The sequence below is a fragment of the Rhinoraja longicauda genome, chromosome 9 (assembly GCF_053455715.1).
Source record: "Rhinoraja longicauda isolate Sanriku21f chromosome 9, sRhiLon1.1, whole genome shotgun sequence".
Taxonomy (NCBI): Eukaryota; Metazoa; Chordata; class Chondrichthyes; order Rajiformes; family Arhynchobatidae; genus Rhinoraja; species Rhinoraja longicauda.
Genome location: NC_135961.1, coordinates 57,079,054 through 57,090,066, shown reverse-complemented (window position 1 = coordinate 57,090,066; position 11,013 = coordinate 57,079,054). Strand labels below are relative to the sequence as shown.

General features: G+C 51.9%; 1 protein-coding gene across 16 annotated transcripts in view; it reads left to right on the top strand.

The window, feature by feature from the left end:
• LOC144596779 (nesprin-1-like) overlaps nucleotides 1-11,013 on the top strand; it is a 468,061-nt gene that overhangs the window by 296,759 nt on the left and 160,289 nt on the right. For 12 of the 16 annotated variants that reach the window (XM_078405564.1, XM_078405576.1, XM_078405565.1 and 9 more), the window contains 3 exons: nucleotides 1,454-1,648; nucleotides 4,120-4,260; nucleotides 9,215-9,388. In XM_078405564.1, coding sequence (XP_078261690.1) covers nucleotides 1,454-1,648; nucleotides 4,120-4,260; nucleotides 9,215-9,388 — 510 coding nt within the window. Of the gene's footprint in view, nucleotides 1-81; nucleotides 213-1,453; nucleotides 1,649-4,119; nucleotides 4,261-9,214; nucleotides 9,389-11,013 lie in introns of those variants that run through there. The other 4 variants (XM_078405575.1, XM_078405569.1, XM_078405572.1 and 1 more) reach the window with 4 other exon arrangements.

The following is an 11,013-nucleotide window of genomic DNA, read 5'->3' as shown; positions in this document are numbered from 1 at the left end:
GAGAGAGAGAGGGAGGAAAGAGAGAGGGAGGGAGGAAAGAGAGAGAGGGGAATAAGAGAGTCGCAGGGCGATTGAGTATCAGTGTGCCGGCCCATCCACGCTGTAAAGTGCGCCCTCGACATTGGGCCGTCACTGGTTGAAGTAATATCTCCCAAATTAAGCCTCAGCGCCTTGTGACCGCTGTTTTTCCAGCTGTGGCCGCCTGTCTCCCAGTGAGTAACGCACCTTGATCAATCGCCTCTTTGCTGCCAGTTTTGCAACCCAACCCCACCCCTTCCTCTCTTTTTTTGTTGTTAAAAGGGACTTGATGGTAAAGAGACCACTGGAACCGGTTCCTGTTTGTGCAGAGTGCCTGTAGAGGTTGTCAGCTCATGTTCTCACACCCACCCCTCTCCCTCTCCCTCTCTGTGTTGAATATCCTGCAGGCGGGGCCAGTCTGTTGTCGCTTGGTTTCAGACACAGAGAGAGGAGAGAGACGACCTCATTCATGAGGAGAGAGAGAGAGAGAGAGAGAGAGAGAGAGAGAGAGATAGCGGGAGAGAGAGAGAGAGAGAGAGAGAGGGGGGCATTGAAATAGATAGAGAGAGAGAAATAAAGAGAGGGAGAGAGAGAAATAAAGAGAGAGAGAGAGAGAGAGAGAGAGAGAGATACAAAATGGGGAGGCGAGAGAGAGAAATAGTGAGCGGGAGAGAGAAATAGAGAGCAGGAGAGAGAAATGAAAGAGCGAGAGAGATAGAAAGAGAGAGCGGGAGAGGTAGAAAGAGAGAGAGAGAGAGATAGAGCGGGAGAGATAGAAAGAGAGAGAGAGAGAGCGAGATAGAGAGAGCAAGAGATAGAAAGAGAGAGAGAGAGAGAGAGAGAGAGAGCGAGAGAGAAAAAGAGAGCAAGAGATAGAGAGAGAGAGAGAGAGAGAGAGAGAGAAAGAGAACTGGAGAGAGAAATAGAGAGCGGGAGAGATAGAAATAGAGAGCGGGAGAGAGAAAGAGAGTGCGGGAGAGATAGAAAGAAAGAGCGAGAGAGATAGAAAGAGAGAGAGCGAGAGATAGAAATAGAGATCGGGAGAGAGAAATAGAGAGCGGGAGAGATAGAAAGAAAGAGAGAGAGAGAGAGATAGGGGGATAGAAAGAGAGAGCTGGAGAGATAGAAATAGAGAGCGAGAGAGATAGAAAGAGAGAGAGAGAGCGAGAGAGATAGAAAGAGAGAGAGAGAGAGAGAGAGAGCGGGAAAGAGAGAGAGAGAGAGAGAGGGGGAGAGAGAAAGAAAGAGAGAGAGAGAGAGAGAGAGAGAGAGAGAGAGAGAGAGCGGGAGATAGAGAGCGAGAGGATAGAGAGAGTGAGTGATGATAGAGAGAGTGTTGAGGGTGCAGTGAGGGTTGAGTAGCCAGCCCCAGCCTGCCACAGTCAGTCACCATTGCTGAGTTGTCTGTCCCCCTGTTGTTTTAACCCGCGGCCAGGACTTCGCGCAGAAGATCAAGGGCCACCAGGAGCAGATCGCGGCGCTCAGCACCAAGTGCAAGATGTTGACGATGAAGGCGAAACACACCACCATGTTGCTGACTGTGACCGAGGTGGAGGGGCTGTCGGAGGGGATGGAGGAGCTGGACGGGGAGCAGCTGCACGGCCACTCGGCCCACCCTTCCGTGGTCATGGTAGGTCAAGGAAGGCCAAGGCCATCCCTCTACAACCACCATCGCCACTCAACATCACACCAGCCCGGCCCGGCTACAATGTCCACATGTGATTCTCACCCGCGTCCCCACTGTAACAAACTGCCCATCCCCACCCCACACCCCCCCTGCCCATCCCCACCCCCCCCTGCCCATCCCCACCCCCCCCTGCCCATCCCCACCCCCCCTGCCCATCCCCACCCCACACCCCCCCTGCCCATCCCCACCACCCCCCCCTGCCCATCCCCACCCCCCCTGCCCATCCCCACACCCCCCCTGCCCATCCCCACCACCCCCCCCTGCCCATCCCCACCCCACACCCCCCTGCCCATCCCCACACCCACTGCCCATCCCCACCCCACCCCACCCTGCCCATCCCCACACCCCCTGCCCATCCCCACACCCCCTGCCCATCCCACACCCCCTGCCCATCCCCTCCACACCCCCTGCCCATCCCCACCCCACACCCCCTGCCCATCCCCACCCCACTGCCCATCTCCACCCCACACCCCCTGCCCATCCCCACACCCCCCCAGCCCATCCCCACCCCCCCCTGCCCATCCACACCCCACACCCCCTGCCCATCCCCACCCCCCTGCCCATCCCCACCCCCCCCTGCCCATCCACACCCCCCCCTGCCCATCCACACCCCCCCCCTGCCCATCCACACCCCCCCCCTGCCCATCCACACCCCACACCCCCTGCCCATCCACACCCCCTGCCCATCCACACCCCCTGCCCATCCACACCCCCTGCCCATCCACACCCCCTGCCCATCCCCACCCCCCCCCTGCCCATCCCCACCCCCCCCTGCCCATCCCCACCCCCCCCTGCCCATCCCCACACCCCCTGCCCATCCCCACACCCACTGCCCATCCCCACACCCACTGCCCATCCCCACCCCACTGCCCATCCCCACCCCACTGCCCATCCCCACCCCCCCCCTGCCCATCCCCACCCCCCCCTGCCCATCCCCACCCCCCCCTGCCCATCCCCCCCCCCCCCTGCCCATCCCCACCCCACACCCCCTGCCCATCCCCACCCCCCCTGCCCATCCCCCACCCCCCCCCCTGCCCATCCCCACCCCACACCCCCTGCCCATCCCCACCCCCCCCCCTGCCCATCCCCACCCCACACCCCCACTGCCCAGCCCCACCCCACCCCCCTGCCCATCCCCCACCACCCCCCTGCCCATCCCCACCACCCCCCTGCCATCCCCACCACCCCCTGCCCATCCCACCCCCTGCCCATCTCCACCCCACACCCCCACTGCCCAGCCCCACCCCACCCCCCCTGCCCATCCCCACCCAACCCCCTGCCTGGCAATGTTTTCTCATAAGGCGCTTTGTTGGAAACCTTACAAAAGTTAACTCATCCACAGCCAACAATGGACCGTTGTGGGCTCCCTCCACCTTTCCGGTGGCGGCTCCGGTTTGTTCTGAATCTTTCCGTACCTCCAGTTTCCTCTCCCCCTGACTCTCAGTCTGAAGAAGAGTCACGACCCGAAACGTCACCCATTCCTTCTCCCCACAGATGCTGCCTGACCTACTGAGTCACTCCAGCTTTTTGTGTCTTCCTGCACCGAAACATCACCTATTCCTTTTCTCCAGCGATGCTGCCTGACCTGCTGAGTTAATCCAACCCCAGCGTCTTCAGTTCCTTCCTACACATTATAACGTTACAGGCTGACTTTATTCTGTCACGAGTGGAGTGGGCGTAAACTGATGCAAATCGTTTTTTTATGTAATCAACACCAAAGTGCTGGAGGAACTCAACTAGACAGACAGCATCCCTGGAGAGAATAGACAGGGAATAGATCCAATTCCCTCCGCAGATGCTGCCTGGCCCACCGAGTTCCTCCAGCACGTTGTATTTTGCTCAGACAATAGACAATAGGTGCAGGAGGAGGCCATTCGGCCCTTCGAGCCAGCACCGCCATTCAATGTGCTCATGGCTGATCATTCTCAATCAGTACCCCGTTCCTGCCTTCTCCCCATACCCCCTCACTCCGCTATCCTTAAGAGCTCTATCCAGCTCTCTCTTGAATGCACTCGGAGAATTGGCCTCCACTGCCTTCTGAGGCAGAGAATTCCACAGATTCACAACTCTCTGACTGAAAACGTTTTTCCTCATCTCCGTTCTAAATGGCCTACCCCTTATTCTTAAACTGTGGCCCCTTGTTCTGGACTCAGCATCTGCAGTTCATTGTATGTCCAATCTATTATTTCCTCCAGAGATTTTTAAAACAATTCGGATCTGCTTCATGTTGCTGAGGGCAGATTGTAAATGTTATCAGCGGTTTGTGCTTTACTGTGTGATTTTTTTTGTTTTTGTTTTACGTGACCCCTTTCCTGATTTCTCTCACCTCTCTCTTTCTCTTTCCTTCCCCCTATCTCCCCCCCCCCCCCCCCCTCTCTGATTGAATGGTCTTGCTTGTGCCGGGCTTGTATCAGATGACAGCTGGGCGTTGTCACACCCTCCTCTCACCTGTCACGGAGGAGTCTGGGGAAGAGGGGACCAACAGCGAGCTTTCCTCCCCGACCGCCTGTCGCTCACCCTCACCTGTGGCTAGTGCCGATGTGTCTGTTAACCAGGTACTACCTTCTGCTTGACCCTTCACGCTGACGGCATGCTTGAACAGTAGTACATGGACGTCCCCGTTTAGTTTAGTGGTCAGTACGATCAGCGATCACCCCGTACACTAACGCAATCCTACACACAATATGTCTTTGGAGTGTGGGAGGAAACCGAAGACCTCGGAGAAAACCCAAGTGGTTACCCAAGGGGGAGACCGTACAAACTCCGCACGGACATAACCCGTAGTCGGGATCGAACCGGGTCTCCACCATCACAAAAGCTGTGGGGCAGCATCTCTACCTTTGCGCCACCATGCCGCAGGTTTACTTCAGGTTAGTTTAGAGATATAACGCGGAAACAGGTGGTTCAGCCCACCGAGTCCACCATCAGCGATCACCCCGGACACTAACACTATCCTAGCCACACTAGGGACACTCTACAGTTTCACAAAAGCCATTTACCCTCCAAACCTGTACGTCCTTGGAGTGTGGGAAGAAGCAGATGCACTTGGAGAAAACCCCACGCAGATTATGGGGAGAACGTACAAACTCCATTCAGACAGCATCCATGGTCAGGATCGAACCCGTGTCTCTGGTGCTGTGAGGCAGCAACTCTACCGCTGCGCCACCGTGTCGCCCAAACCTTTGAGGAGGTGCAATCCTGTAGTTTCTAATGGTGCCTGATGGTCCTGTGGGCCTCCATCTCCTCCGAAGGAGGTGGTTAGTACCGGATCCAAGTGGAGTCTCAATGCTGCACATCAAAGCATTCACTAGAGGTCTCTGGTGGAGCTGCTCAAGATGGTCTCCGAAGCCCAACCATCTCCAGCTGCTTCACCAAAGACCCTTCTTCAAGTGTGCGGTCAGGTGTAGGGATGTTTGCTGATGATTGCACAACATTCTGCACCATTCCACGAGTCAGAAAAGAAGCAGCCCACATCCAAATACAGCAAGATCTATTCTAGACAATATATAGGCTTGGGCTGATTTGCGTCAAATAACCTTCATGCCCGCACAAAGTGCCATGCAACGATGACATCCAGCAAGAGAAAATCCAGCTCTTACCCCTGACATCCAGTGGTGTTACCGTAACTGAATCTCCCACTGTCAGTATCCTGAGGGGTTTACAATTGATGAAAAACTGAACTAGAGAAACCATGCGCACTGTGTGGCTGCAAGAGCAGGTTGGAAGCGAGGAATCTTGGTGTGAGAAACTGGCCAAAGACTGTCCCCATCTACAAGGATCAAATCCAGGAGTGTGATGGAATAGTCTCCACTGGCCTGGATGAGTGCGACAACGTCAACTACGCTCAAGAGGCTCAACGCCATGAAGGACAGAGCAGCCTGCTTGATAGGCACCCCGACCACCACCCATTCACTCACTCACTCCACCACCCACCCACCCACACACGGGAGCAGCAGTTTGTATCACCCACAAGATGCGCTCCATCAACTCCCTGACACTTCTGAAACGGCACATTCTGCACCCTCCACCACCTCGAAGGACAAGGGCAGCAAAAGCATAGGAACACCACCTGGAAGTTGCTGTCCAAACCACACACCGTCCTGACTTGGAAAGACATCACCATTTCTTCCCAGTCACGAGGTTAAAAATACTGGGGCTATCTCCCAACTGCACCCACACCTCAAGACTGCAGGGGTTCAAGAAAGCAGCTCATCATCACCTTCTACAGGGCGATTAGGGGGTGGACAATTAAATGCTGGCTCAGCCTGGGAAACCCATATACCTTGAATAAAGAGAGTTCACAAATACAAGAACAATGGCCATTCATGCAAACCCTCCAGTGCTCTAATGCAATCTATAAGCCTATTCTTCTGCCCCCTGTTTCACACACTGAGACGTGCACTTCAAGTCTCCTCGTTTTGCCATTAAAGGCTTGTGCTCATTCACCTTTTGCTCTATTTCACCTGCTGATGCCCCCCTCACGGCTGCCCAAATATTGTTCTGTCAAAGCCCACTTCCCCAATGCTCTGCTGTCCCTTTGAGGCGTCTCCCTCCAATTCTTTAACTTCCCCATTGAGCTCATCCCTCCTGCACACCAGGCTTCCGCCAACATTTCCCATTGAAGTCCATCTCTCTTTTCCGTTACTGAACCGCTGACTAGAGGCTACTGGTTTAATTATTCCATTCGATCAACCAGCTGAATACATCTCCTTTGCTATGTTCTGTAAAGGATTTAAAAATTTTAACCTGATTTTTAATTGTTTCCATTTGGGTCTAATAAGAACACATGCATCCTCTCAGTCCATCATTCACTCAAACTCACTTAACTCATTCACTTGACTCTAAAAATACAGATGCTCCTCGACTTACGATGGGGTTAAGTTCCGATAAACCTATCATAAATTGAAAATATCGTAAAGGTTGAAAATGCATTTAATACACCTAACCTACCAAACATCATCACCACCTCACCTACCGAACATCATAGCCACCTAACCTACCGAACATCATCGCCACCTCACCTACCGAACATCATAGCCACCTAACCTACCAAACATCATCACCACCTAACCTACCCAACATCATAGCCACCTAACCTACCAAACATCATCACCACCTCACCTACCGAACATCATAGCCACCTAACCTACCGAACATCATCGCCACCTAACCTACCGAACATCATAGCCACCTAACCTACCGAACATCATCGCCACCTAACCTACCGAACATCATCGCCACCTAACCTACCCAACATCATCGCCACCTAACCTACCCAACATCATCGCCACCTAACCTACCCAACATCATAGCCACCTAACCTACCGAACATCATCGCCACCTCACCTACCGAACATCATAGCCACTTAACCTACCGAACATCATCGCCATCTAACGTACCCAACATCATAGCCACCTAACCCACCCAACATCAATATCGTACCGCATATCGCTAGCCCGGGAAAAGATCAAAATTTAAAGTACGGTTTCTACTGAACGTGTATCACTTTTGCACCATCGTAAAGTCGAAATATGGTAAGTGGAAGCATCGTAAGCCGAGGAGCATCTGTGTAGGGCTGGACGGTCAGTGTTGATAGGTGTTTTGACAGCCGGTTGACGTCGTTTCTGAGGTGCATCAGGAATCTTTCCAGCGGGGTCTTCTCACTCGCTGTGTTTCAAGAGTTACCGCACACTAAACATGAGTGGATGTCCCAGCTACTGGCCATTGCCTGGCATCAAACTTGGCATCCACACTTTGAGTGCCACAGTGGGCCTGCAGGAAACTGGTTGAAAGAGAGATGTTTTCTTCCTTCCCAGTTGCCACCCGGACCATAACGTACGCTCTGTTTAGAAGCATTTAGCATTGTGGAGTGCTCCAAGATGCTTCACCTTGAGCCCGCAAATACACTAAGCCACCGTGGGAGATAATAGGACTGTTATAAATTCATACAGCATGAAAACGGGCCCTTCGGCCCGACTTGCCCAGGCCGACCAACATGCCCCTTTAATTGCTTTTCTCTAGAGCGTTGGAGGTTGAGGGAAAATGTGACAGAAGTATATATAATGTTATGAGAGACTTCGATACGGAAAAGAGTCTGAACTGTTTTCCCGGGGTGTAAATGTAAAAGGCAAGAGGGCTTAACTTCAAGGTGAGAGGGCAAAGTTTGAAGGAGATGCGTGGGGCATGTTTTGTTTTTACACCGAGAATGGTGGGTGTCCGGAACGCACTGCCAGCGTGGTGTGGGCAGATGCAGTGGGGGCATGTAAGAGGCTTTCAGATGGGCACATGGATATGCAGGGAATGGAAGAATATGGATTACATGCAGACAGAGGAGATTAGTTTAACGACGTAATGTTCGGCACGGATATTGTGGGCCAAAGGCCTTGTCCTGTGCAGCACCGTTCTGTGTTCTATAGATTGTAGATGTAAGGGTACACACCCCTGAGCTGAAGGTTTGGAAAAGGGTGTTGAGAAAGAACTACCCCACCGACCTCTAATTGAGACACAGGGCTGTTAGTAACTGCACCTTCATGGGAACAAAGATTGCAGTTCCAGGGTTCCACGCAGGTCACGGGGAGAACGTACAAACTCCGTACATACGGCGCCCGTAGTCAGGATCGAACCTGGGTCTCCGACTGGGTCGAACCAGTCAGCGGAAAGCCAATACACAATTAGATTCGAGCCATTCGCAGTGTACAGATACATGAGAAAAGGAATAACGTGAATAACGTTTAGTGCAGGATAAAGCCAGTAAAGTCCAATCAAAGGTAGTCTGAGGGACTGCCATGAGGTCGAGAGTAGTTCAGGACTGCTGTATATGGGTCCCGCCAAAAGCTTCAGATTATAACGGACACAGATTATAACCGACTCCATCAAATTGATAACAGGCAGTCTTGGAAGTCTATCCTGCCTAGTCAAACCGCATGTCAAAAACCTCGGCATGATATTTGACTCTGCATTAAAATTTGATAAGCAAGTCAACGCTGTGGTAAAAGCCAGCTTCTTCCATTGGAACCTAATCAGATGTACAGCACTTTGGTCAACGTGGGTTGTTTTTAAATGTGCTATACAAATAAAATTGACTTGACTTGACTTGACTTGACAATCCTGAGCTGAAGTTTGGAAAGAGCTGTTGAACAAAAGGGGTGTGCTGGGTAACTGCACCTTCATGGGAACCAAGGTTGCAGATAGGAGGTTGAATTAAGGAAAGGGATGTTGGGCAATGGGTGCTGGGAAGATCTACTTGGGGTGCTGAGGAAAGGGAGAATGTTGAAAATTGAGACTCGTTTATGAGCCTGTGTCATACAGGGGCAGTCTGTAGAGTCAAACAGTTCTAATACTGAGGTATGTGAAAGTATGGTTCAAAACGTCACCTATCCATGTTCTCCAGAGAAGTGCCTGACCCGTTGAGTTACTCCAGCACTTTGTGCCTCGTTCTGTGGTCTATAATCCTTTGCCCCTGACCTCAGTAGTTGCGAGTCTCAATCTGCGAGTGTTTATGTTTGTAGGATAGTGCTTATTGCACAGCATTGTCTGCAGAAGAGTTGCAGACAGCAGCCTCTGGTGTGGAGATCATGAATAGTGTTGCATCTCTGCAGGAATCCTCCGAGTCCCCGCTGGGCGACCAGGCCTCCTCCAAGCTCGATGACCTTCAGCAATCCTGGGAAACGCTCAAGAACGTGGTGAGTTGGGCCATGTTATCTGCTTCCTTTCGCCATCCGAGTTGTCCCTGCTCATGCCCTGGCCAAGAGTGGGAGCTGACGATCAACGCCTGTAGCTGAGATTAAGGCGCGTTACTTGGCAAAGTCCTCCTTGGCTGGCAAGATGGACATTTGTTGTTCAAGATGGACATTAGCATTCATAGCAAGAGGATTTGAGTATAGGAGCAGGGAGGTTCTGCTGCAGTTGTACAGGGCCTTGGTGAGACCGCATCTGGAGTATTGTGTACAGTTTTGGTCTCCTAATCTGAGGAAAGACATTCTAGCCTTAGAGGGAGTACAGAGAAGGTTCACCAGATTGATCCCTGGACTTTCATATGAAGAAAGACTGGATAGACTAGGCTTATACTCGCTGGAATTTAGAAGACTGAGGGGGGATCTTATAGAAACATATAAAATTCTTAAGGGGTTGGAGAGGCTAGATGCGGGAAGATTGTTCCCGATGTTGGGGATGTCCAGAACCAGGGGTCACAGCTTAAGGATAAGGGGGAAGTCTTTTAGGACCGAGATGAGAAAACATTTCTTCACACAGAGAGTGGTGAGTGTGTGGAATTCTCTGCCACAGAAGGTAGTTGAGGCCAGTTCATTGGCTATATTTAAGAGGGAGTTAGATGTGGCCCTTGTGGCTAAAGGGATCAGGGGGTATGGAGAGAAAGGCAGGTACAGGTTACTGAGCTGGATGATCAGCCATGATCATATTGAATGGCGGTGCAGGCTCGAAGGGCCGAATGGCCTACTCCTGCACCTATTTTCTATGTTTCTATGTTTCTATCCATAGTGGTCCCGAAAAGCTGCTGGTGCTGTGGTGCCCTCTTTAATTTATAAGTTCACTAGTTATAGGAGCAGAATTGGGAGCATTCGGCCCATCGTCTACTCTGACATTCAATCATGGCTGATCCGCCTTTTCCTCTCAACCACTTTCTCCCGCCTGTTTACTGCGATCAAAGGCTTGCTGGATGTGTGAGTGGACCTCTACAGATGCCGGACGCTAGGAACTACAGTACAAAACAAAAAACGCAAAGTGCTGGAGTAACTCAGTGGGTCTGGCAGCATCACTGGAGGGCTTTTTATACGTTTTGACATATTGTCGTAGGGGGGGAGATAAAGCTGGAAAAAAAGATGCTGCCTAACCCGCAGAGTTATCTAGCATTTTGTGCTTTCTTTGGAAACCAGCATCTGCAGTTCATTGTGTCCATCACTTTGTCCCGCATCCACCTCTTTTCCAGTGTTCTCCCCCCTCCCCCCATTGCAATTAATTTGAAGGAGGGTTCTGACCTGAAACATCACCTATCCTTGTCCTCCACAGATGTGTTTGTACAGTAAAAATAGAAGATTCCTTTCCCTATAAAGCACAACACTGAAACAGACCCTCCCCAGCCATCACAAGGAATAGAAGACATAAAAGAAGAATGTACAACAGCACAGCACAGGACCTCGGCCGACAATGTTTTGTACCAAACATGATACCAGGTTAAACTGATCTCATCTGCCTGTACATGATCCATACCCCTCTCCTTCCTGCACTTAACGTGCCTATCTAGACACCTCTTAAACGCCACTATCGTGTCCACCACTAAGCCTAAGCCTGG